Source organism: Salvelinus namaycush, chromosome 10 (assembly GCF_016432855.1).
Source record: "Salvelinus namaycush isolate Seneca chromosome 10, SaNama_1.0, whole genome shotgun sequence".
Lineage (NCBI taxonomy): Eukaryota > Metazoa > Chordata > Actinopteri > Salmoniformes > Salmonidae > Salvelinus > Salvelinus namaycush.
The window spans coordinates 18,955,288-18,978,086 of record NC_052316.1 but is presented as its reverse complement, the minus strand read 5'-3'; the positions used below and the strand labels follow the sequence as shown (position 1 = coordinate 18,978,086).

Below are 22,799 nucleotides of genomic sequence, written 5' to 3'. Positions count from 1 at the left end.
TGGAAGGAGCTAAAGTCATTTCGCTACCCAAGAATAGTAAAGCCCCCGGCTCAAATAGCTGACCAATCAGCCTGTTACCAACCCTTAGAAAACTTCTGGGAAAAAAAATGTTTGACCAGATACAATGCTATTTTACAGTAAACAAATCAACAACAGAATTTCAGCATGCTTCTAGGGAAAGACACTCAACAAGCACAGCACTTACACAAATGACTGATGGCTGAGAGAAATTGATGATAAAATTATTGTGGGGGCTGTCTTGTTAGACCTCAGTGCAGCTTTTGGCATTATTGATCATAGTCTGCTGCTGGAGAAACTGATGTGTTATGGCTTTACACCCCCTGCTATAATGTGGATAAAGAGTTGCTTGTCTAACAGAACACAGAGGGTGATCTTTAAGGGAAGCCTATCAAATATAATCCAGTTAGAATCAGGAATTCCCCATGGTAGATGTTTAGGCCCCTTGCTATTTTCAATTTTTACTAACGACATGCCACTGACTTTGAGTAAAGCCAGAGTTTTTATGTATGCGGATGACTCAACACTATACAAGCCAGCTACTACAGTTTCAGAGTGGGTGGCAAGGATTAAGTTAGCCCTAAATATTTCTACAACTAAAAGCATTGTATTTGGAACAAAACACTCACTAAACCCTAAACCTCAACTAAATCTTGTAATAATGTGGAAATTGAGCAAGTTGAGATGACTAAACTGCTTGGAGTAACACTAGAATTTAAACTGTCATGGTCAAAACATATTGATGGAGTAGTAGCTAAGATGGGGAGAAGTCTGTCTATAACAAAGCGGTGCTCTGCCTTCTTAACAACACTATCAACAAGGCAGGACCTACAGGCCCCACCTTGACTACTGTTCAGTCGTGTGGTCCGGTGCCACAAAAAAGTGGAAGATTGCAATTGGCTCAGAACAGGGCAGCACGGCTGGACCTTGGATGTACACAGAGAGCTAATATTAATAATATGCATGTCAATCTCTCCTGGCTGAAAGTGGAGGAGAGATTGACTTCATCACTACTTTTATTTCTGTCTAAACTACTGGCACACAGCTCGGACACCCATGCATACCCCACAAAACATGCCACAAGAGGTCTCCTCACAGTCCCTAAGTCCAGAACAGACTATGGGAGGCACACAGTACTACATAGAGCCATGACTACATGGAACTCTATTCCACATCAAGTAACTGATGCAAACAGTAAAATTACATTTAAAAAACAGATAAAAAAACAGCTTATGGAACAGCGGGGACTGTGAAGCAACACAAACATTGGCACACACACACACACACACATACACATACACACACAATAACAAACGCACTATACATACACATGGATTTAGTATTGTAGATAGGTGGTAGTGGTGGAGTAGGGGCCTGAGGGCACACAGTGTGTTGTGAAATCTGTGAATGTATTGTAATGTTTTAAAATTGTATAAGCTGCCTTAATTTTGCTGGACCCCAGGAAGAGTAGCTGATGCTTTGGCAGCAGCTAATGGGGATCCATAATAAATACAAAATACAAATACAAATACAGACTACAAAGGGAAGCACAGCCGAGAGCTGCCCAGTGACACGAGCCTACCAGACGAGCTAAACTACTTCTATGCTCTCTTTGAGGCAAATAACACTGAAACATGCATTTGAGCACCAGCTGTTCCGGAAGACTGTGTGATCACGCTCTCCGCAGCCAATTTGAGTAAGACCTTTAAACAGGTCAACATTCCCAAGGCCGCAGGGCCAGACAGATTACCAGGACGTGTACTGCGAGCATGTCTTCACTGACATTTTCAACCTCTCCCTGTCCAAGTCTGTAATACCAACATGTTTTAGGCAGAGCACCATAGTGCCTGTGCCCAAGAACATTAAGGTAATCTGCCTAAATGACTACCGACCCGTAGCACTCACGTCTGTAGCCATGAAGTGCTTTGAAAGGCTGGTCATTGCTCACATCAACACCATTATCCCAGAAACCCTAGACCCCCTCCAATTTGCATACCGCCCCAACAGATCCACAGACGATGCAATCTCTATTGCACTCCACACTACCCTTTCCCACCTGGACAAGAGGAACACCTATGTGAAAATGCGATTTTATTTGATGGAGATAGGGATTTGGACTTGTGGTTTTACTTAATTCTCCATACTGGCCAATGATTATAACTTGTGATTCTGATCTAACCATTAATTCATACATTGTTGTGCCCCTGGCTTGAGAGGATGGAAGTTCATTATGTGGATAGATGTAGAATGCTAATATTAACTAGCTAACGTTGTCCATCAAATTAAGTTAGGCTAGCGAGAAAGCATTTCAGCCAGGTAGCAGGACAACAACAAATGCATTTGTGTACTGTATGGCAGAGTGATAGACCGTTTCGTCAACATGAAAGAGAGAAGGATGGCACTGGCGTTTCTCTACAAGTCGGGGGAGTCAACCTTTTTCTACTTGCACAAACACACAGGCACGCGCACAGACACACACACACAGAAATCAGATCCATGGACAGCAGCATCATATTTAGCTTATGTTTATTGGACTAAATAGTTTTTGGTATCTTTGACTTGTCACTTTATTAGACTAAGCATAGATTATTTGATGATGTTGAAATGGTGCTGGAATAGTGGAGGCAGCTTCTGTTTTCTTTGCGACTTGCGGTAACTCTACGTCGTTCTAAATTAATAGTTGTTTAGTAGTCAAAAAATGTCAGAAACATCAACTTGCTTGACCATGCTGTAGATGATGTAACTGTTTGTTACATGCAATATGCTTTGTGGACTTCACCGGACAGAGGTTGCTCTCCAGTTTTTTAATGAAACAAATGTGTGGTTGAATTTATTCTGCCACTGTGTCTTCTTATTGTCTCGGCCTTAGGCCTATACTGTATATCACGGTGTCAAGGCATATGAACTAACAGGTTATAGAGCAAACAACACACTTATCACAACACATAGGTTGTAATATGGATTATTTTCTGGCTTGGCTTCCCCAGCGATTTTTACCCACGTACCACTACTGGTGTGAACAAAGACAAAAGGCAATAGTCAACTCTTACGCTCCTTTGTCACTCTCTCGCCACTCGCTCCTTCCCCGCCGCCGTGAAAGCACTCAGGCATAATGACATGCCTTCACCAGCGAGCCGAGCAGTTACAGATGGAAGCAATTATGGCACTGTGAAAATATTTTCCGAAGTAAGCCGGTGTTTTGACTTGGAGAACAGCGGGTTGCAATCAGTTTAATTGAGGTCCACAGCACATCAATGAAGCGAGAGCATGAGTGAACCGAAGCAGTTGCGTGATGTTAGCGGGTGACAACTGCAGAGCAAGGACTCCGGGGGAGTGGAAGCGGGAGGGAGAGAAAATTAGTTGGCAAATTTACGACATCGGGTCATTCTAATTGGTGCGGGTTGGTGTGGGTTAGGGAGTGTTCCTCTTTGAGGCCTGAAAGGAGCCAGTAAAGACTAGTGCTATATATTTACATCGGGATAAAGATTAGTGCTTTATATTTACATTGTGGGAGTAGTAAGTACAGCATTTAAACCTCCAGATGACAAATGTGTTCCCTGACGCTGAACCCGGCTGAGACACTGCAGAAGTCTGCTATGGGAGGGCTTGGTGACCTTGACTACGCTGAAGTCATCCCTGCTTGGCTGTCTTCGCTCCGCTCCTCACACAACGAGAGGGAGGGTGACGCGACCCACACACAGCAGACGCCAGCCTACCATTGCACTCACACACATCTCAGCCATGGAGCAAAGATCTGAGATGCTTGAACTGCAGCTCTGACTGACGCCCATCGCTACACAAGAGGTGTGGGTTTGTGAAATGTGAGGGCCTACGTTCCTCTGCAGAGGATGAGCGGGTGGTGGGAAGGGGGTGGGTGCAGTTCGTTTCAAAGAGTGCAGCATTAATCCTGAATATCTGGAGAGATGTGAGGACTCCTGGATGGCTTCTGCTCTTTCACGTGGGTCTCTCCTGTGAGGAGTGTGGTGAGGAGAGAGAGGCAGGAGAGATGGGTAGTCGTGTGTCAGCCACCTGCAGGAGAGAGAGAGCAGGGAGAGCAGAGAGACCAGATAGCAGGGTGAAAACTGATAGGCTAGCAGCTCTTATCCGTCAGCTGGTATCAGAGAGAGCAAACAGTGGTCGTGAGGGGCCCTACCGCTGGCTAACACACCACCATTGGGCCACCTACAGATGTCAGATCTTAATTTGATCCCTTTTGTGCAGGAGGAAAATAATCCTGCAGCAGGAAGATTTGAATAGCTGAAGAAATATTTATAACCGCCGCCAGGGGGCAGCTGGAAGTGGGGTTTGTATATACAATGCCCACCATACCTCCATTGTACCTTATTTAGGGTACATGCAGGCTACAGTGCATCTCGTGTGAATTCTAATGTGGATTATAATAAATGGACATATTTGTAGGGGGTAGATGTATTTTATGTTAGGGAAAAGCAATTGTTTTAGATCGATTGTTTTATTATATGTTGAAGGCAAGCAATAGGCAGAGTCAATTATTGGTTTTCCACAATGCCTGTGTGTTCCAGCGGTTACAGCCACTGACCCGGCACACATATGAGTCAACATGGGTTTGAATCCGGCCTACTGCCCTTTGACTCATAGATGAAGGTCTATTTTTGATGCATTCATTCTGTGTGGTTACAGGGTTAATTCCGCATGGATACAGAGTTAAAACAGAAACAACTCAAATGTTAACAGTTTAGGCATTAATTCCGAGTGGTTAAGGTTTCGGGAAAGCTTAAAATAAAATCATTAAAAAACGACGCACCTATATATCATCAGTATTCATAGTATTCTTAGTGCTTGCTAGAGCATTGTGAACTGACGTAGTGCAGTGGTCTACGTAGCACGCTCCAGGGTCCAAGCCTCATGAGTTCACACCCAATGCTGGGTGATTATACTGTAGTGACCAGCCTGAGCCTACATTAGGTCCAAAAGTTAATTGTGGTTTCTTTGATGTGTAAATTATCAGACTATTCATTTTACTTCTTAAAAAGATTTAAATAAAGTGTCTCAGCTCACCAAAATTGTCTTTGGATAGACTCAAATGCATAAACAACTTGACAGCTTTATAAAATGAAATATTAAAGCCACACAATACAGGCTTTCAATCTACACCAAAGACCAGAACTATATTGATACATTATACATAGCCTGCTGCCTAACTATAACACGTGGATGAGCATCCACACTGGAGGAAAATGTATCGTTCTACAGTAGGCCTACATCTGTCAATCAACTGATGGCCCAAATCAGCTCATCAACTCAGCCAGGGAAACATAGCAGCCTATTATTAGTTTTCACACCTTTCATTGTGTAACAATGGGTAGGCTAACGGTTAGCCTACAGAATGTAGCCTAATGGAAAATAAACCAAATAACAAGGGGCCTATTGCAACCATCGATCGCACTAAGATTATCACAAGCTGATGTCTCGTTAAACCATCAATACACGCTAAATTCACCCGCACAGCTGATCTCAATTGCAACCATTATTGGTCACCATTACCGCTCCCTAAAAGATGATGTCAGTGTTACATTAGTCCTGCTTGCAAACAAAGTCTTTCAAGATACAGTACCAGTCGAAAGTTTGGACACACCTACTCATTCAAGGATTTTTCTTTATTTTTACTATTTTCTACATTGTAGAATAATAGTGAAGACCTCAAAACTATGAAATAACACATATGGAATAATTTAGTAACTAAAAAAGTGTTAAACAAATCAAAATATATTTTATATTTTAGATTATTCTAGCCACCCTTTGCCTTGATGACAGCTTTGCACACTCTTGGCATTCTCTCAACCAGCTTCACCTGGAATGCTTTCCCAACAGTCTTGAAGGAGTTCCCACATATGCTGAGGACTTGTTGGGTGCTTTTCCTTCACTCTGCGGTCCAACTCATCCCAAACCATCTCAATTGGGTTGAGGTTGGGTGATTGTGGCGGCCAGGTCATCTGATGCAGCACTCCATCACTCTCCTTCTTGGTCAAATAGCCCTTACACAGCCTGGAGGTGTGTTGGGTCATTGTCCTGTTGAAAAAACAAATGATAGGCCCACAAAGCACAAACCAGATGGGATAGCGTATTGTTGCAGAATGCTGTGGTAGCCATGCTGCCTTGAGTGTGCCTTGAATTCTAAATAAATCACTGACAGTGTCGCAAGCAAAGCACCACCACACCTCCTCCATGCTTCACGGTGGGAACCACACATGCGGAGATCATCCGTTCACCTACTCTGCGTCTCACAAAGACACCGTGGTTGTAACCAAAAATCTAAAATTTGCACTCATCAGACCTAAGGGCATATTTCCACCGGTCTAATGTCCATTGCTCATGTTTCTTGGCCCAAGCAAGTCTCTTCTTATTATTGGTGTCATTTAGTAGTGGTTTCTTTGCAGCAATTCGACCCTGAAGGCCTGATTCACGCAATCTCCTCTGAACAGTTGATGTTGAGATGTGTCTGTTACTTGAACTCTGTGAAGCATTTATTTGGGCTGCAATTTCTGATGCTGGTAATTCTAATGCTCTGCAGCAGAAGTAACTCTGGGTCTTCCTTTCCTGTGGCAGTCCTCATGAGAGCCAGTTTCATCATTGCGCCAGTGGTGGAAAAGTACCCAATTGTCATACTTGAGTAAAAGTAAAGATACCTTAAAAAAAAAATGACTCAAGTAAAAGTGAAAGTCACCCAGTAAAATACTACTTGAGTAAAGTCTAAAAGTATTTGGCTTTAAATATAATTAAGTATCAAAAGTAAAAGTATAAATCATTTCAAATTCCTTATATTAAGCAACCCAGACGGCACTTTAAAAAAAAACATTTACGGAAAGCCAGGGGCACACTTCAACAGTCAGATGTAATTTACAAACCAAGCATTTGTGTTGAGTGAGTCTGCCAGATCAGAGGCAGTAGGGATAACCAGGGAGGTTATTTTGATAAGTGCGTGAGTTAGACAATTTTCCTGTCCTGCTAAGCATTCAAAATGTAACAAGTACCTTTGGGTGTCAGGGAAAATGTAAAGAGTAAAAAGTACATTATTTTCTTTAGGAATGTAGTGGAGTAAAAGTTTTCAAAAATAGAAATAGTAAAGTAAAGTACAGATATCCCCAAAAAACGACATAAGTAGTACTTTAAAGGATTTTTACTTAAGTACTTTACACCACTGCATAGTGCTTGGTGGTTTTCGCAACTGTACTTGAAGAAACTTTCAAAGTTCTTGAAATGTTCCAGATTGACTGACCTTGATGTCTTAATGTAATGATGGACTGTCGTTTCTCTTTGCTTATTTGAGCTGTTCTTGCCATATGGACTTTGTCTTTACCAAATAGGGCTATCTTCTGTATACCACACCTACCTTGTCACAACACAACTGATTGGCTCAAACGCATTAAGAAGGAAAGACATTTCACACTTTTTTGGTTACTTCATATTTTTGATGTATTCACTATTATTCTACAATGTAGAAAATAGTAAACAATAAAGAAAAACCCATGAATGAGTAGATGTGTCCAAACTTATGACTGGTACTGTACATTCGCCCTCTAGTTGGTATTGGAACAACTTTTTCAAACAGACTAAGGGCGATTTACAATAGAAATAAAGTATTTCATCGTTTACCATGTCAAATCTACTGTATGAATGGAAACTAATGTTGGTGTAGCCTATTTGTTATTATTTTATTATTTTCCTATTAATGTTATGTTCTTAAATGTAAAGTCCCCATATTTGGGGACCCTATTTTATTTTTTATTTTTTTTATTCAGTCTGGTATGAGAACGGTAGCCCCTATCTGCAAAAGCAGGGTGTCTGTGGAAAGCTGAGTATATTGGTTATTGATCGGTACCTTCAAATCTTTGGAATGACTTACTACCATATATGGGCAAACACATTTATAATGGCAGGCCGAGCCGATGACCTCATTTCAAGATGGCTGCTATCTACATTCCGGTCAGTGTTGTGAAGCATAAACGAAATAAACACAGAATCCGTTGATACACAGCGAAAGCCAAGACGCCACAGATCATGAGGATATCTTATTTGTCTGCCTGTGACCTACTGTTATTGATCAGCAAACATTCAAGGTAAGCTTTGATACGTTCTGTGTTTGAGCTCTAGCTACATGGGGGGTATCAAATTCATCTTTAGGTTGGTAGGGATGTATGACTTAATTGCAACATTGAATGTCCACCGAGTGACTATCTTTGTGCATCAAAAATATGATGTTGCCTGCTTACGTGCTGTAGGTATCCATATCCCCTGTATGTCCCCCAACACCACCACAATGTTTGAGAGAGGTTGGTGTTGTAGAAATTTAGTTTTTATAGTAAAGTGTCCCTTTTAGGCACATCCAGTGTGTAAAAACAGTGCAATTACCACATTCGGACACTTTGGAGAGGTTGAGAGGACACTTGAATGTATCCTGGATACCCCATAACACCACAATGTTTGAGTGAGGTTGATATGGTAGAAATTGTGTTTTTATACTGAACAAATGGCATTTAGGGATTGCAAATATGTAATAGCGCTGGAATTATCTAATTTACAGACATATGCCACTTTGGAGAGGTTTAAGGACACTTGGAAACGTCCCGTGACCACACCTGACACCACTTATTAACACATATGCCCATTTCTAGTTGTTAGATCTATCAATCCCATTTTTTTCTGATATTGTTCACATGTTGTGGAAGCCATCTGATATGTTTCCAGCTCTAGCCATCAATAATTCACTTATAGCTTGTCAATGAAAAATGTTAAACGGTGATTTTGTGTGTGCTTGATCTTGTGTATTCTGAACTATGTAACTATTATCTATCTTCTGATCATTTCCTCATAATCTCCCAGATGGCTTCTTTCCAAATATACCAAATTTGTGCATGTCAGACTCATGTAATTACACATTGAGAGAAAATGATTTTGATCGCAAGCCCTGATCCCAATGACTCGACTGCCCCCACATGGAGAGAAAGAGAACTGCTCTTTTTCAGGGACTCATGAGTCCCTGCAAAAGAGTGATCAAGTTAAGATCCGACATCTTTATGCTGCATGGCTGAGAAATAGTGTTCTTAACAGCAGTTAGTTGGGTCCCAGAGCCCCCATAATGCCTCATTCTTTTTCTTTTTTTTAATTCTTTTTTTTATTTTAAAATTTTATCCCATTTTCTCCCCAATTTTCGTGGTATCCAATCGCTAGTAATTACTATCTTGTCTCATCGCTACAACTCCCGTACGGGCTCGGGAGAGACGAAGGTTGACGTCCTCCGAAGCACAACCCAACCAAGCCGCACTGCTTCTTAACACAGCGCGCCTCCAACCCGGAAGCCAGCCGCACCAATGTGTCGGAGGAAACACCGTGTACCTGGCCCCCTTGGTTAGCGCGCACTGCGCCCGGCCCGCCACAGGAGTCGCTGGAGCGCGATGAGACAAGGATATCCCTACCGGCCAAACCCTCCCTAACCCGGACGACGCTATGCCAATTGTGCGTCGCCCCACGGACCTCCCGGTCGCGGCCGGCTGCGACAGAGCCTGGGCGCGAACCCAGAGACTCTGGTGGCGCAGTTAGCACTGCGATGCAGTGCCCTAGACCACTGCGCCACCCGGGAGGCCAATGCCTCATTCTTACCCCCCACAGAGTGACATCCTTTTGAGACCCATGGGATTAGCACTGTCCCTAATCCAGCACTCTGTTCGCAGGTAACAAATCAAATCAAAGTTTATTGGTCGTGTTTAGCAGGTGTTATAGCGGTGTAGCGAAATGCTTATGTTGCTTCCTCCTAAGCATGCAGTCGAATGTCAAGAATGTACAGCAGTACATAGAATATAGAGTGAGCTATGTCAAGAATCCAGTATATAAATAAATATCCGATGTGTATAAACAGTGTAACTAAAATACATTGTACAGTAGAATAAATATTAGAATAAGCTATGTCGGGGATACAGTATTTAAATACACAGTGTGAAACAGGAATTGACCAGTGGTTCAATGTCTCTATAACATGGGATAGCAGCGTTGGCTGGGAGTGTGTGTGTGTAAGTGTATGTGCGACTGCCCCGCAGAAGAAATACAGTATCAACCTACAGAGAAGCACAAGATTGAACTTCACTCAATTTTCTAGAGTTTTCCCTGTTAACACTATTAACGTTTCCCTTTACTGTGGGAATTGTAATCGAATCAACGCAATACTAGCCACTTCCAATGCAACATACCGAAACAAAATGAACTATGCAAGACTTAGTATGCAAAACTAACTATGCAAGAGATTTTGTTGTAGGTAGAACGCATCGGAGTAGGATTGTATTGCATTGACATGCACCACTCAGCCGGTACTCTACACAGACCAGTGTGGCATAAACAATCAGAGCTGCAGTAGGCCTACATGCAAATAGACCATTGCCACATACTGTATGGATCTGTGACATTTTAGGAGTAGATGCGCTCGTTTTGAGATCAAAGCGAGAGCTGCATGTAGCCACGTGTGCATATTTTGTTAACTCACTAACTAGCAAATTCAATTATTAGCACAGTTATAGATAATTTGTAGTCAGCAATAGGGGAGTGATTGCTTCCTACAAGAGCACAAAATGGGTACATTTCTAGACATCTTTGAAAAGCCAGTCAGGTAAAAAAAAAAATAAGGGGCAGTGTTGTATTTTGAAGAAACTAATTAGCCAAAAGGCAGAGGGTAGCATAATTTGTCAGATTTTCTGTAATAATGGTATAGGAATAATAATTTATTTTATTTTGTAAAGGGGTTTCTTGCATCAGACAACACAACATTTTCAGTCACCTCCTTGTCTGAAGGACAAGTGGATAAACAGGTTAATGTCAAGCCTTGCATGTTTTTAGTTTTTATTTAACTAGGCAAGTCAGTTAAGAACAAATCCTTATTTACAATGACGGCCTAGGAACAGTGGGCTAACTGCATTGTTCAGGGGTAGAATGACAGATTTTTACCTTGTCAGCTCGGGGATTCGAGCTAGCAACCTTTCGGTGTCTGGCCCAACGCTCCAACCACTAGGCTACCTGCCGCCCCTTATGGAATGTAGGCCTACATTGAACACCACACATTGGCTGCTACTGTAGATTGAATGAAAGAACAGCTATTTCCGTGTTAAAATGTAATGGGATACATTAGCTCCATTGTTTTTGATGGTAGGCAACTCTGGTAGGCTTACATGTTGATCAAATAGCCACGGTGGCCTACATGGCCACTGTTAAAACTGTAACTTAAACACAACCTCAGTGTTCACAGTAAACGCACGCTGGAAGTTGCACAGCATTTTCACAATGTTCAAATTTGTGCTCAGCAGACTTGAAATTTGCTCAGTGCCTGAAAAATATTAGAGGAAACATTGTTTGTGAGTATGAGGTGTGTGTGCTAGCTTGTGTGTTTTGTGTGAGTGAGTGTGCATCACCTGGTAGACCGCTAGTGATGGCTGTTAAACAGGTTGATGGCCTGGTAATAGAGGGTCTTAGGGGCCATGACAAATTTCTTTAGCCACCTGAAGTTGTAGAGGTGCTGTTGCGCCTCTACAACTTGATGATTGATTTGGAGTCGTGCGTGGCCACTCAGTCATGGATGAACAGGAAGTACAGGAAGGGGCTGAGCACACACCCCTGGGGGACCCCCATTTTGAGGATCAGCGTAGGAGGTATGGTGCAGGAGACATTTTATAAAACGTGTGTCTTAAATCAGAGGAGCAGGGCAGAGGAAAAGATTAAATCAGTCAACCAGATGGGCTGGAGTCTCAACCAAGGCTGGATGGTTTAATCATCCACCTAATAAACCTTCAGCAATGTTGATGGGAACAAATCCAACACTTCAACACTGAGGTGTTAACCTCAACAAATAGTAGTGCGTTTTCCCCTGCGGTCATATATCATGGTGCATACAGCCATGGCACACTAGATGTATGTCTTTAGCATGTGAGAAAGATTAAGTTGAAATTGCGATGTACGTGATTGGGGAATGAGAGATTGAAACTCCCGGTGGATCGTTAGACTAATAACACGGCCCAAGTTTATAATTTATTGCCTGTGACGTATCTCCTGAATATTTATTAATAGTTTACACGGTGTTCTTTTCCTTTACACCTAAATTGAGGATATAAATTACTACCCAACGCCAGCCAAAACCATAACTGTAGGCTACAGGGTGTTATTGGAAACGGTATCCCTCCGAGACACACTTTTCTGAAAAACAATCCACAGCCCAGCTGTTTTATTTGGATTGAATGCAGCTGAAAGTGCTAACAGCATCCACCTTGTTAAGTTGTTGCAAAAGGCTGGCATGATATGAAAAGCAAGGTTAGAATGTATTAAAATAAAAAAAATCATGCTTTGTATATCACAAACGAACCACTTAACTGACTGACGGTTTCCCGCTCAACAAATTGTCCACAGCATGGGAGGGCGCTAACTTCCTGCAATGGATATGAATTTAACACACCCTTATTTAAATCAACTGTACTCTATCATTTACCCCAAGCAGCAGAGCGGGCATTGTAGCTGCACAGTGGACTACTGAGTGGATGCAATTAGAACAGAATTAGCTACCTTAAGTAAAACTTTAATATGTCTAATAGAAATGTGAAAGCCTGATTCCAATAGCAGATTTTTGTGGAAATGCTATGGAATTTTAATTGAAAACACATGCTGGGGTTCATAAATGTTTTACCATATTGATCAGTAAAGGCACCTCAGACCAGACCTTATAAGGTTCTACACAACCTCCAGAAATCTCACTCAGTCACTACTCTACCTTGGTAATGTAGTCAGAGGAACTATAAATGCCATGACCACCAGCCCTATGAGTAAACACAGTGTTTATGGTGTAGCAAGGCTTAGACTCTGAAACTCCAATTTGTCTGACCGAAGAGCAGTGGAGGAGGGGGACCCAGATTACAGCAGGAGAGCGAGAGAGGAAGAGGTTAAGAGGGAGAGAGAGTGGCCCAGAAAGAGCCTGCAGACTTCCAACAGAGTAAGAGGGAGCGAGAGAAAGACAGAGAAAGAAAAATAGAGACAACGAGAGAAAGTAGCAAGATAGAGCCTGCAGTCTGTCTTTTAACAGAGAGAGAAAGAATGGTAGCAAGATAAAGAAAGAGAGGATAATGAGCTAAATCACTGAACCATGAGTGCAGTCCCTTATTCTCATCTATTACACACACACACACACACACAATCATGTCCATATATACAGTACACACATGCACTGACACGTGCATGCACAGGGTACATATAAAATACGTTGCCATGCAGAGAAACAGTAGGTTCCTAGATCAAAGTCCCTCAGATCATTCTATAACACCGATAATGTCAGTCCCACTCAACCTCCGATATGTTCAAATCAAATTTTATTTGTCACATACACATGGTTAGCAGATGTTAATGCCAGTGTAGCGAAATGCTTGTGCTTCTAGTTCCGACAATGCAGTAATAACCAACGAGTAATCTAACCTATCAATTCCACAACTACTACCTTATACACACAAGTGTAAAGGGATAAAGAATATGTACATAAAGATATATGAATGAGTGATGGTACAGAACGGCATAGGCAAGATGCAGTAGATGGTATCGAGTACAGTATATACATATGAGATGAGTAATGTAGGGTATATAAACATAAAAGTGGCATAGTTTAAAGTGGCTAGTGATACATGTATTACATAAAGATGGCAAGATGCAGTAGATGATATAGAGTACAGTATATGCATATACATTATATTAAGTGGCATTGTTTAAAGTGGCTAGTGATACATTTTTGATAAATTTCCATCAATTTCCAGTATTAAAGTGGGCTGGAGTTGAGTCAGTATGTTGGCAGCAGCCACTCAATGTTAGTGGTGGCTGTTTAACAGTCTGATGGCCTTGAGATAGAAGCTGTTTTTCAGTCTCTCGGTCCCTGCTTTGATGCACCTGTACTGACCTCGCCTTCTGGATGATAGCGGAGTGAATAGGCAGTGGCTCGGGTGGTTGTTGTCCTTGATGATCTTTATGGCCTTCCTGTGACATCGGGTGGTGTAGGTGTCCTGGAGGGCAGGTAGTTTGCCCCCAGTGATGCGTTGTGCAGACCTCACTACCCTCTGGAGAGCCTTACGGTTGTGGGCGGAGCAGTTGCCGTACCAGGCGGTGATACAGCCCGACAGGATGCTCTCGATTGTGCATCTGTAGAAGTTTGTGAGTGCTTTTGGTGACAAGCCGAATTTCTTCAGCCTACTGAGGTTGAAGAGGCGCTGCTGCGCCTTCTTCACAACGCTGTCTGTGTGGGTGGACCAATTCAGTTTGTCCGTGATGTGTACGCCGAGGAACTTAAAACTTTCCACAATCATCTCCTTTGTTTTGTTGACGTTGAGTGTGAGGTTATTTTCCTGACACCACACTCCGAGGGCCCTCACCTCCTCCCTGTAGGCCGTCTCGTCGTTGTTGGTAATCAAGCCTACCACTGTTGTGTCGTCCACAAACTTGATGATTGAGTTGGAGGCGTGCATGGCCACGCAGTCGTGGGTGAACAGGGAGTACAGGAGAGGGCTCAGAACGCACCCTTGTGGGGCCCCAGTGTTGAGGATCAGCAGGGTGGAGATGTTGTTACCTACCCTCACCACCTGGGGGGCGGCCCGTCAGGAAGTCCAGTACCCAGTTGCACAGGGCGGTGTCGAGACCCAGGGTCTTGAGCTTGATGACGAGTTTGGAGGGTACTATGGTGTTAAATGCTGAGCTGTAGTCGATGAACAGCATTCTCACATAGGCATTCCTCTTGTCCAGATGGGTTAGGGCAGTGTGCAGTGTGGTTGCGATTGCGTCGTCTGTGGACCTATTGGGGCGGTAAGCAAATTGGAGTGGGTCTAGGGTGTCAGGTAGGGTGGAGGTGATATGGTCCTTGACTAGTCTCTCAAAGCACTTCATGATGACGGAAGTGAGTGCTACGGGGCGGTAGTCGTTTAGCTCAGTTACGTTAGCTTTCTTGGGAACAGGAACAATGGTGGCCCTCTTGAAGCATGTGGGAACAGCAGACTGGGATAAGGATTGATTGAATATGTCCGTAAACACACCAGCCAGCTGGTCTGCACATGCTCTGAGGACGCGGCTGGGGATGCCGTCTGGGCCTGCAGCCTTGTGAGGGTTAACACGTTTAAATGTTTTACTCATGTCGGCTGCAGTGAAGGAGAGTCCGCAGGTTTTGGTAGCGGGCTGTGTCAGTGGCACTGTATTGTCCTCAAAGCGAGCAAAGAAGTTATTTAGTCTGTCTGGGAGCAAGACATCCTAGTCCGTGACGGGGATGGTTTTCTTTTTGTAGTCCGTGATTGACTGTAGACCCTGCCACATACCTCTTGTGTCTGAGCCGTTGAATTGCAACTCTACTTTGTCTCTATACTGACGCTTAGCTTGTTTGATTGCCTTGCGGAGGGAATAGCTACACTGTTTGTATTCGGTCAGTTTGTGTCATATGCATGTCCATCGGGAGTGTGTTGCTGCTTTTGTGCTGTAGTTTGAAAGCAGGATGTGTTTCATGTGTGAGCCAACCCACTTGCTGGTACAGTAGTTTCTATCCCCCTACACTGCAGCAGGCAGCATCACAGTTAATAACTGCATGTTTCCAGTCACAACATACCCGGCCTCACTGACACCATGTTGGGTTTGAAAATCAATAACCCCACCACTAAAAGGCCAGCCAATTTGCAAGCATGGGCAGAGCAAATCCATACGCTGCCAGTGTTTTAATGAAGGGAATCTTAACCAAGAGCCAGGGCCACTGTGGCTTTTCATTAGGCTGGGCTACTCCGAGCCAGGGTCCATGGGGGAGAAGGAGAGGGAGAGAGGGCAGGAGGGCTGAGGTTGAGATGGAGGGTGGAGGAATGGAGGGAAGGAATCAGAGGGATATCCCTGGAGATGGAACGAGAGAGAGAGAAGAAGATTAAAGGACATGCCACTGGAATGGAGGAGAGAGGAGGAGAAGATCAGGGAAGCGAGGGAACAGAAGACGGTGGCTGCAGACAAATGGAAAGAGAGATGGGGAAGATTAACCGCAACATAGAAATGAAAGACTGTGAAAGAGTGTGAGCTCCGTAGCTTGGTGACTACCCCCTGAAAGAAACACAAACACATGACAGTTAGTTAGTCTGCCTTCATAGCGCCATATCCCTCCGCCTGGCCCATTCCCATCTCCTCCACTAACTAGGCTGCTCCTGCCTCAGTGTTGTTCTCCTGTAATTGGAGCTGCAAGCCCAAGACGTGCTCAGTGTTCGTCAGGCTGACAGTCAGGGCGGCTTCCATTAAGGTTTAATAAGTGAGTCGGCGAGGAGAGGGTTGCTGTCAGCCCGGTGGGACAGAGAGAGAGACCTGTCCCCCTCCCCTCTCCTCCCTCTTCACCCCTCCCTGCTCCAGCTGCTTTGTCTCCCCCAGCCATTGACACAAAGCAGAGTGGCTCCAAAGGCGACAATCACTAATGGCCTAGGCCTTTCAGAGTGCGATGTGCATCGTCTCACTGTGAGGGGAAAAAAGGAGACACATTGGGTCTGAATGGGAGGAGAATGATGCTGCTCCAGATAGGGCGGATGCATTTCAATGGTGGTTCAGTATCATTACCAGGAAAGGGCAACCCTCCTCGCCGTATTCTCTAGTTGAGGTGTGGGAACACAGACGCTCATCACAACCTCTCCCCACACTGAAACGACAGCGTATTATTGCACCGTACAGAATTGAATCTGATGTTCCATAGTGAACCCCGGACGTGCATTTTCAGGGAGAAATGTGAAAGGGAAAAGGGAATGGGAACTCCTCAGTGTAAGTGAAGTATGAACATTTCCAGATGTGGATGAAATTATGGTCCAAAGTTGTTAGAGAGCCATCAAGGCTTGTGGTTTTTAGGAATTACCAAACCCATGAACCAATTCATTACCTCATTGGTTTAGGAATAAAACAGGCCGCAGTAAATAAATATGACAGCAGTGCCATATCCTGTCATTTTTTCCACTGTCGCTCTCTGCTGCCTGGCTGCCACTGAACATCATCATTTAGGAGCACAGTACTTTCCAGAGTAATGTAATAGATACTGGCAGTGAATCCAAGTTGAATATTGGTCCGAAAAGAGAAAATAAATAGTGTATGAATCAGGGATATTTTTAGGCTGGCCTGGTGATGATGGATCAGGGATATGTTTAGAGAGAGAGAGAGATAAATGAGTGTTTAGCAGAAAACACAAGCACAATGGGAAGGACTATGCTTAGCCAGCAGAATGATGAGCTCTCTATGTGACAGATAGAGGGAAGTAAAAGGGAAAGAAAGAAAAGGGAAAATCAGTCACGTTAATATGAAACCAAAAACCCATACAGGTACTTTGTGGATATCCACTCTATAGTTGAAGATGCAATAGACACACAACACATATTTCACTCACTGTAACTATGGTACCCAGCGATCCGCCATGTATTTCCGAGGTCTATTAAATAAGTGATCAAACACTAATAAGAGTATAAAAGGACCTAGATTGACCAAGATGGCAACTTGATTAGCACTAAATCCTTTTCACTGTGGCCTTTCAATTCGCACCTTCTATTGTTATGGTTTTTAATGTAGGCCGTCCCCATTCTCTGCCTGTCAACGCATGGAGAACAATACTGTGTCTCGCCAAGCCCCAAAACCCACTAATTAGCTACTAGCTAGTTTCTCCTACCTGCTCCTAATTATTGCCATTTGTCTCCATTACAATAAATGTATCAGATGATAAAGGTATGTTTGTTTAAAGCAGACCTCTGCTCCCTGCATTCTGGCATGTTCTTTCTCTGCTTTCTTTGCGGGGTGAATAAGTGGCTCCCAACATCCATTAATGACATCCATCTATTTCCTGTGGGGCCTTATCTTATCTCCCTGACACACCCATCACCATCCCTTTGCTGTTCTAGTAATTTAAGAAACATTTACTGTTTGTCTGGGGCCTCTATTGCAGTAGTTTGCTGAAGGCCTCTTTTCTCTTTCTTCATCCCTCTCTCCTCTCTCTCTATCCCTCTCCCTCTCTCTCGCTCTTGTTCTTCCTCTCTGTCTCTCTCTCTCTCCCTCTGTCTTTCTCACTCTTCCACTCTCACTCACTCACTCACTCACTCACTCACTCACTCACTCACTCACTCACTCACTCACTCACTCACTCTCACTCTGTCTCTCTTGCTCTCCCTCTCTGTCTTTCTCTCGCTCACTCTTTCATAGTTTTTCCCTCATTTCCTCCTCTGGCTGGGAGTAAGCTCTTTGTTTTCTATTGGTATTGTCCCTGGTGCTTGCACTGCAAAGAACAAGTTTTCTCCTGACATTTTCTTAATTGATCCATGGCAGCAGCTTTGTGCTCTGCTGTTTTTCCACTGCTTTAGTAATTCATATATTCTGTTCTCCAGAGGAGCTTCTCTCAAGTTCTTTGCAGGGAAAATAAGCATATTGTCGTAGTCCTCTTTCAGATGTGATTGTATTTTTAAAAACCATTTCTCATGCCGTTAGAAGAAAATAACTTTGTGAAGTTCATGTGTTAATACAGTATGCAACTTAAAGCAATTCTCACTCTAACCGATCGCTGCAGCTGTACATAGTCCATCTGTAAACAGCCCACCCAATTTACCTACCTCATCCCCTTCCTGTTTTTATTTATTTACTTTTCTGCTCTTTTGCACACCAGTATCTCTACTTGCACATGATCATCTGATGATTTATCACTCCAGTGTTAATCTGCTAAATTGTAATTATTCGCTCCTATGGCCTATTTATTGCCTACCTCCTCATGCCTTTTGCACACAATGTATATAGACTCATTTTTTATTTTTATTTTTTTCCTACTGTGTTATTGACTTTGTGTTGTTGTCTGTTCACACTGCTATGCTTTATCTTGGCCAGGTCGCAGTCGTAAATGAGAACTTGTTCTCAACTAGCCTACCTGGTTAAATAAAGGTGAAATAAAAAATAAATAAAATAAAAAATTACTCACTATTAAAGGGATAGTTCAATGAAGCCCTTTATCCACTTCTCAGAGTCCAGGACTATCCCTTTAATTCCGGAATGTACAGGCATCTTCCGCTGCAAAGTAAATGTTCTGCAACGCTTCGGGGTTGGGAGATATTCTCAATCAGGAAGACAGTTATTACAGCCATTAAAATCACCATCCACTTTAGGTAATGAACACAATTAGCCGTTACACCAATAGCATATCTTCGCAGAAGAGCATTCCTCCCCACCCACTGAGGCACAGGGAAATAGGCCACTTTCTCAAGCTGTAATCTCCCACTTTACTAAGGCCAGAGCTGAGATGATGTTAACTGTGCTCTGTTTACAGACTTTAGAACCCTGATGAAGGCTAAATGCAGAAATGTATTGTTGTTTTATAATGTATTTTTCTCTTCAACATCATTGTTCCCCAGGAGTGTCTGAACCCTCTCACATATCCACCGTATCCACTGACTCATTGACAGCCTTTTCTGTTCATCTGTCTGTCTTTCTCTTTGTCTGTAGGTCTCCTGCAGGAGTCTTTCATTGACGAGCCAGATGGTCTGGTGTCAGTCAACCTGCTGGTTGTGTCTGCAGTTTCAGCTTTCGCCACGGGGGCGGTGCTGTCGGGCTTGGCTGTCTGCTGGATCATGAGTCATCGCCACCGCACACGAGGGGCAGGAGCCAACAGGAGCCGTAAAGGGGACAAGGAGCAGAACATGCTGGGTCAGGGCCGGAGCGGCTCAGTGATGAGCGTGACACGTACCAGCGGCAGCGAGAGACCCCGGTCACATTCTCAGGCAGACAACCCGTTTGTAATGCCCAACGGCTGGCCTAAAGGAGAGATGGATCCAGGCCTACCTACTCCAGAACAGACCCCCCTGCAGCAGAAACGGCCTCCACCCAGCATGAGAGATGTAGACTGGGACCAGAGTCAGACCTTCCTCACTTCAGTGGGCATGCCCTGCCCAGCCAACTCCGTCATCTACCTGAGCTCCAAGTTCCTGCAGGAGAGAGGTGGCAGGCACGAGGGCCCAGGGGATGTGGGGCCCCCCAACACGGAGCGAACACGTTACCTGGTCCTGGCCAGCAACCGGGAGCCCCATGGGGGACAACCCAGGACCACCCTGAGGAACTCTGCAGGTGAATACAACTACCCAGCCACGCCACAGGACTCCCCAGACCGCAGGAGGGTGGTCTCAGCCCCTAGCACCCAGATGGACTTTGGGGAGCCTCCCCGCTGGACTCACGAGGGACTCAACTATAACAGCAATAACGGAGCGCCCTACCCCTCCCAGCGCCCGGGCCTGATCCGGGCCAACCACCACGGCCTTGCCGACTTCAGTCACCTAATGGGAAAGAGCGTCGGCGAGCCCACCCCTAGTGGCCAGTGAGGAGAAGAGCGCAATGAACCCCCCTCTCTGAAACCCATTTCCCCTCAGCAACTGGAATACCCCTCAGACTCACTCTCCCTTCCCGAATCCTGCCCTGTCTGTCCTCTCTCACTGTCATTCAATGTTCTGACATCCCCCGGCGTGAAGCCTGACTGACTAACTGACTGAAGAGACTGGGTCTCCAGAAGCCAGCAGTTTAGAGAGAGAAAGAGAGAGAGAGAGTTAAAGAGATGAGGTTATTCTCCTCATGGCTGCAGCTCTGCTATCACCCTGAGAGGTGCACCCCTCTGCTCCGTACGTGGTTTAACCCACAGAGCATGGACTGGACACCATAAAACCAACCTCAAGGACTAGGAAGGGGTGCAAGGGAAAGGACATTTTGTGAAAAAGGAAAAACAAAAAGAAATGAGAACCGCTTCACTGATAATTTAGTTCAGTTTCAGTTGTGAAAGGTCTCATTCTACTATCTTGTGCTCTGCAAGTCATTCTTTGGGTGTGACATTTTTATTTCTGCTTTGCTTTTGTGCCAGCATCCAGCAGACAACCATGTGCTTTTCCTTGTTTTTTTTCTGGCCACCTCTATCAGTCAGCTCTATCAGTGAGCTCTATCAGTCAGCTCTATCAGTCAGCTTGTGTTTGATAGATATTAGCAATGCCAGGTGGCACTGGATCATGCAGTATGGGAAAGGGTTCCTGTCTTAATGTGGGCATACAACACACTGGATCTTTATTGGAATATGCTTGATAATGATGTCAACGATCCATCCCATTGTGTTAACAATCATGGAAAAACCACACATTTCTAGTGTGTTTCTAAAGCTCTATTATGTGTTTAGAATCAGACCTTGTAACGGTTTCCTCCCCCAGTCTGCAGCCCAGACCTAGCAACAACAGCACTGGACTTGAACATGTTAAGGTGGAGGGGACAAAAACCAGCAGGGAGGAGATAAGAGAGGATGGTACCTTAACATCTCTGTGTTTCCTTGGAGAAGTTGAGGGAACCGCGAAAGACAGTCAGAGGGCACAGTGGTATAAGACAACCTTGTCCCTCCCACTCCCTTCCTCCTTCTCTGTCTGTCTCTCCCTGGATCTATGTGACCTGACCTGAGGCCTGGGCTACCCGGCAGGCCTGCGGACAGGAGAGAAGTGCACATAGCCCATTTAGGGGAATGTGAGCCTGGCTGTGGGAGTTAGCGGGCCCAGGGCCCTGCCACTGGGGAGCTCCATTCAGGCTCCTCTCCCTGACACTGAGCCTCTTTGTGCCCCGGAGCAGGAGGAGATGGCTGCAACAAATAGCCGTTAAGAGTCAGGGGCGAACCCAGTGCCCCAGCCCAGCGGAATATCAATGAGGACAGCAGTGCCCCCCTGCCCATCCCTCCGGCCCCCCTCACAGACACTGGCACCGTTTGGGACTGGGGCTGGGACCAGTCAGGGTGGTAGGCCAGGGATGGGCCGATAGGGCTGGGGCTAGGAGACTGGCATCATTCAGACTGCTATCACTTCTATATCCCTGCCTTTCAGCATCTATACACAAGGGACACTGGCTCAACAAAGCAAAGTAGAACTGTTTGGGCGTGGATTGTCTCCCTCCACTCTCTCTCTCTCTGTTTGATGTTCTCCTTTTGTCCGCCTCTCTGCTCACTCCCCTGTCTGTAGATCCGGTGGCTCGTGTTTTTTCATCCGTGTCATGACTTGTGTGTGTGGATGCTGCTCTGTTTCAGGCTACAGCGGAAGTTGTCCATAATCTCCTTGTTCTCCCTCTAGTTCTCTGGCCCGGTAGCCATTATCTGAGTGATTTCTGCCGCAATCCCCCAACATTCACAAATCAGTGTTAACTGCACCCTCACCCTGAGCGCTCGTCGGCAACACGCATGGGAGCGCATAGACTGGCTTCATTAGTGGGTCTGTGGGCTGGGAGGAGCAGAGAAGGAGAGCTGGAGAGAGATGGAGCTGGAGGGGCATGGGAGGAGCAGAGGCTGGGCTGATCTGGGTAGGACTGGCAGAGAGTGGTGTTAGAGAAACACACAACAGAGCCAGAGAGCACAAACATAAATCTTAGCAGGGCTTCAATACAAAGCTATGGCTACATTCAGAGCTGCTCTGAAACAGGGGGAGCAGATAGAGGGGAGGCCTGGCCTTGTATAGAAAGCCAGCTGTGTGGTGGGCTGAGGAGAGGAGCCAGGTTTTACGGTGGATTTGTTTGTCTTAATATGTAAAGGGCTAAACCACTGAGGTAGAATACTAAAAGAGATTCATGGAGTGTAAACACATGATCTAGCTGGGTAAAAATGCCCACTCATGGCTGAGTCCAGGGAGACAAAGCAACAACTGAATGAGTGTGTATGCATGTGTGCGTTCATGTGAGTGTGTTGGTTTTTGTGTACTTGAAGTATATTAGTAGTGAGTGTTGCCATG

At 44.7% G+C, this 22,799-nt stretch overlaps 1 protein-coding gene across 1 annotated transcript in view; it reads left to right on the top strand.

The window, feature by feature from the left end:
• The window catches only part of sema6bb (sema domain, transmembrane domain (TM), and cytoplasmic domain, (semaphorin) 6Bb), a 71,756-nt gene extending 51,372 nt beyond the window's left edge, over positions 1 to 20,384 (top strand). Inside the window, exon 16 of the mRNA XM_039001895.1 lies at positions 19,516 to 20,384. Coding sequence (XP_038857823.1) covers positions 19,516 to 20,384 — 869 coding nt within the window. The remainder of the gene's footprint in view (positions 1 to 19,515) is intronic.
• The last annotated feature ends 2,415 nt before the right edge of the window (positions 20,385 to 22,799 follow it).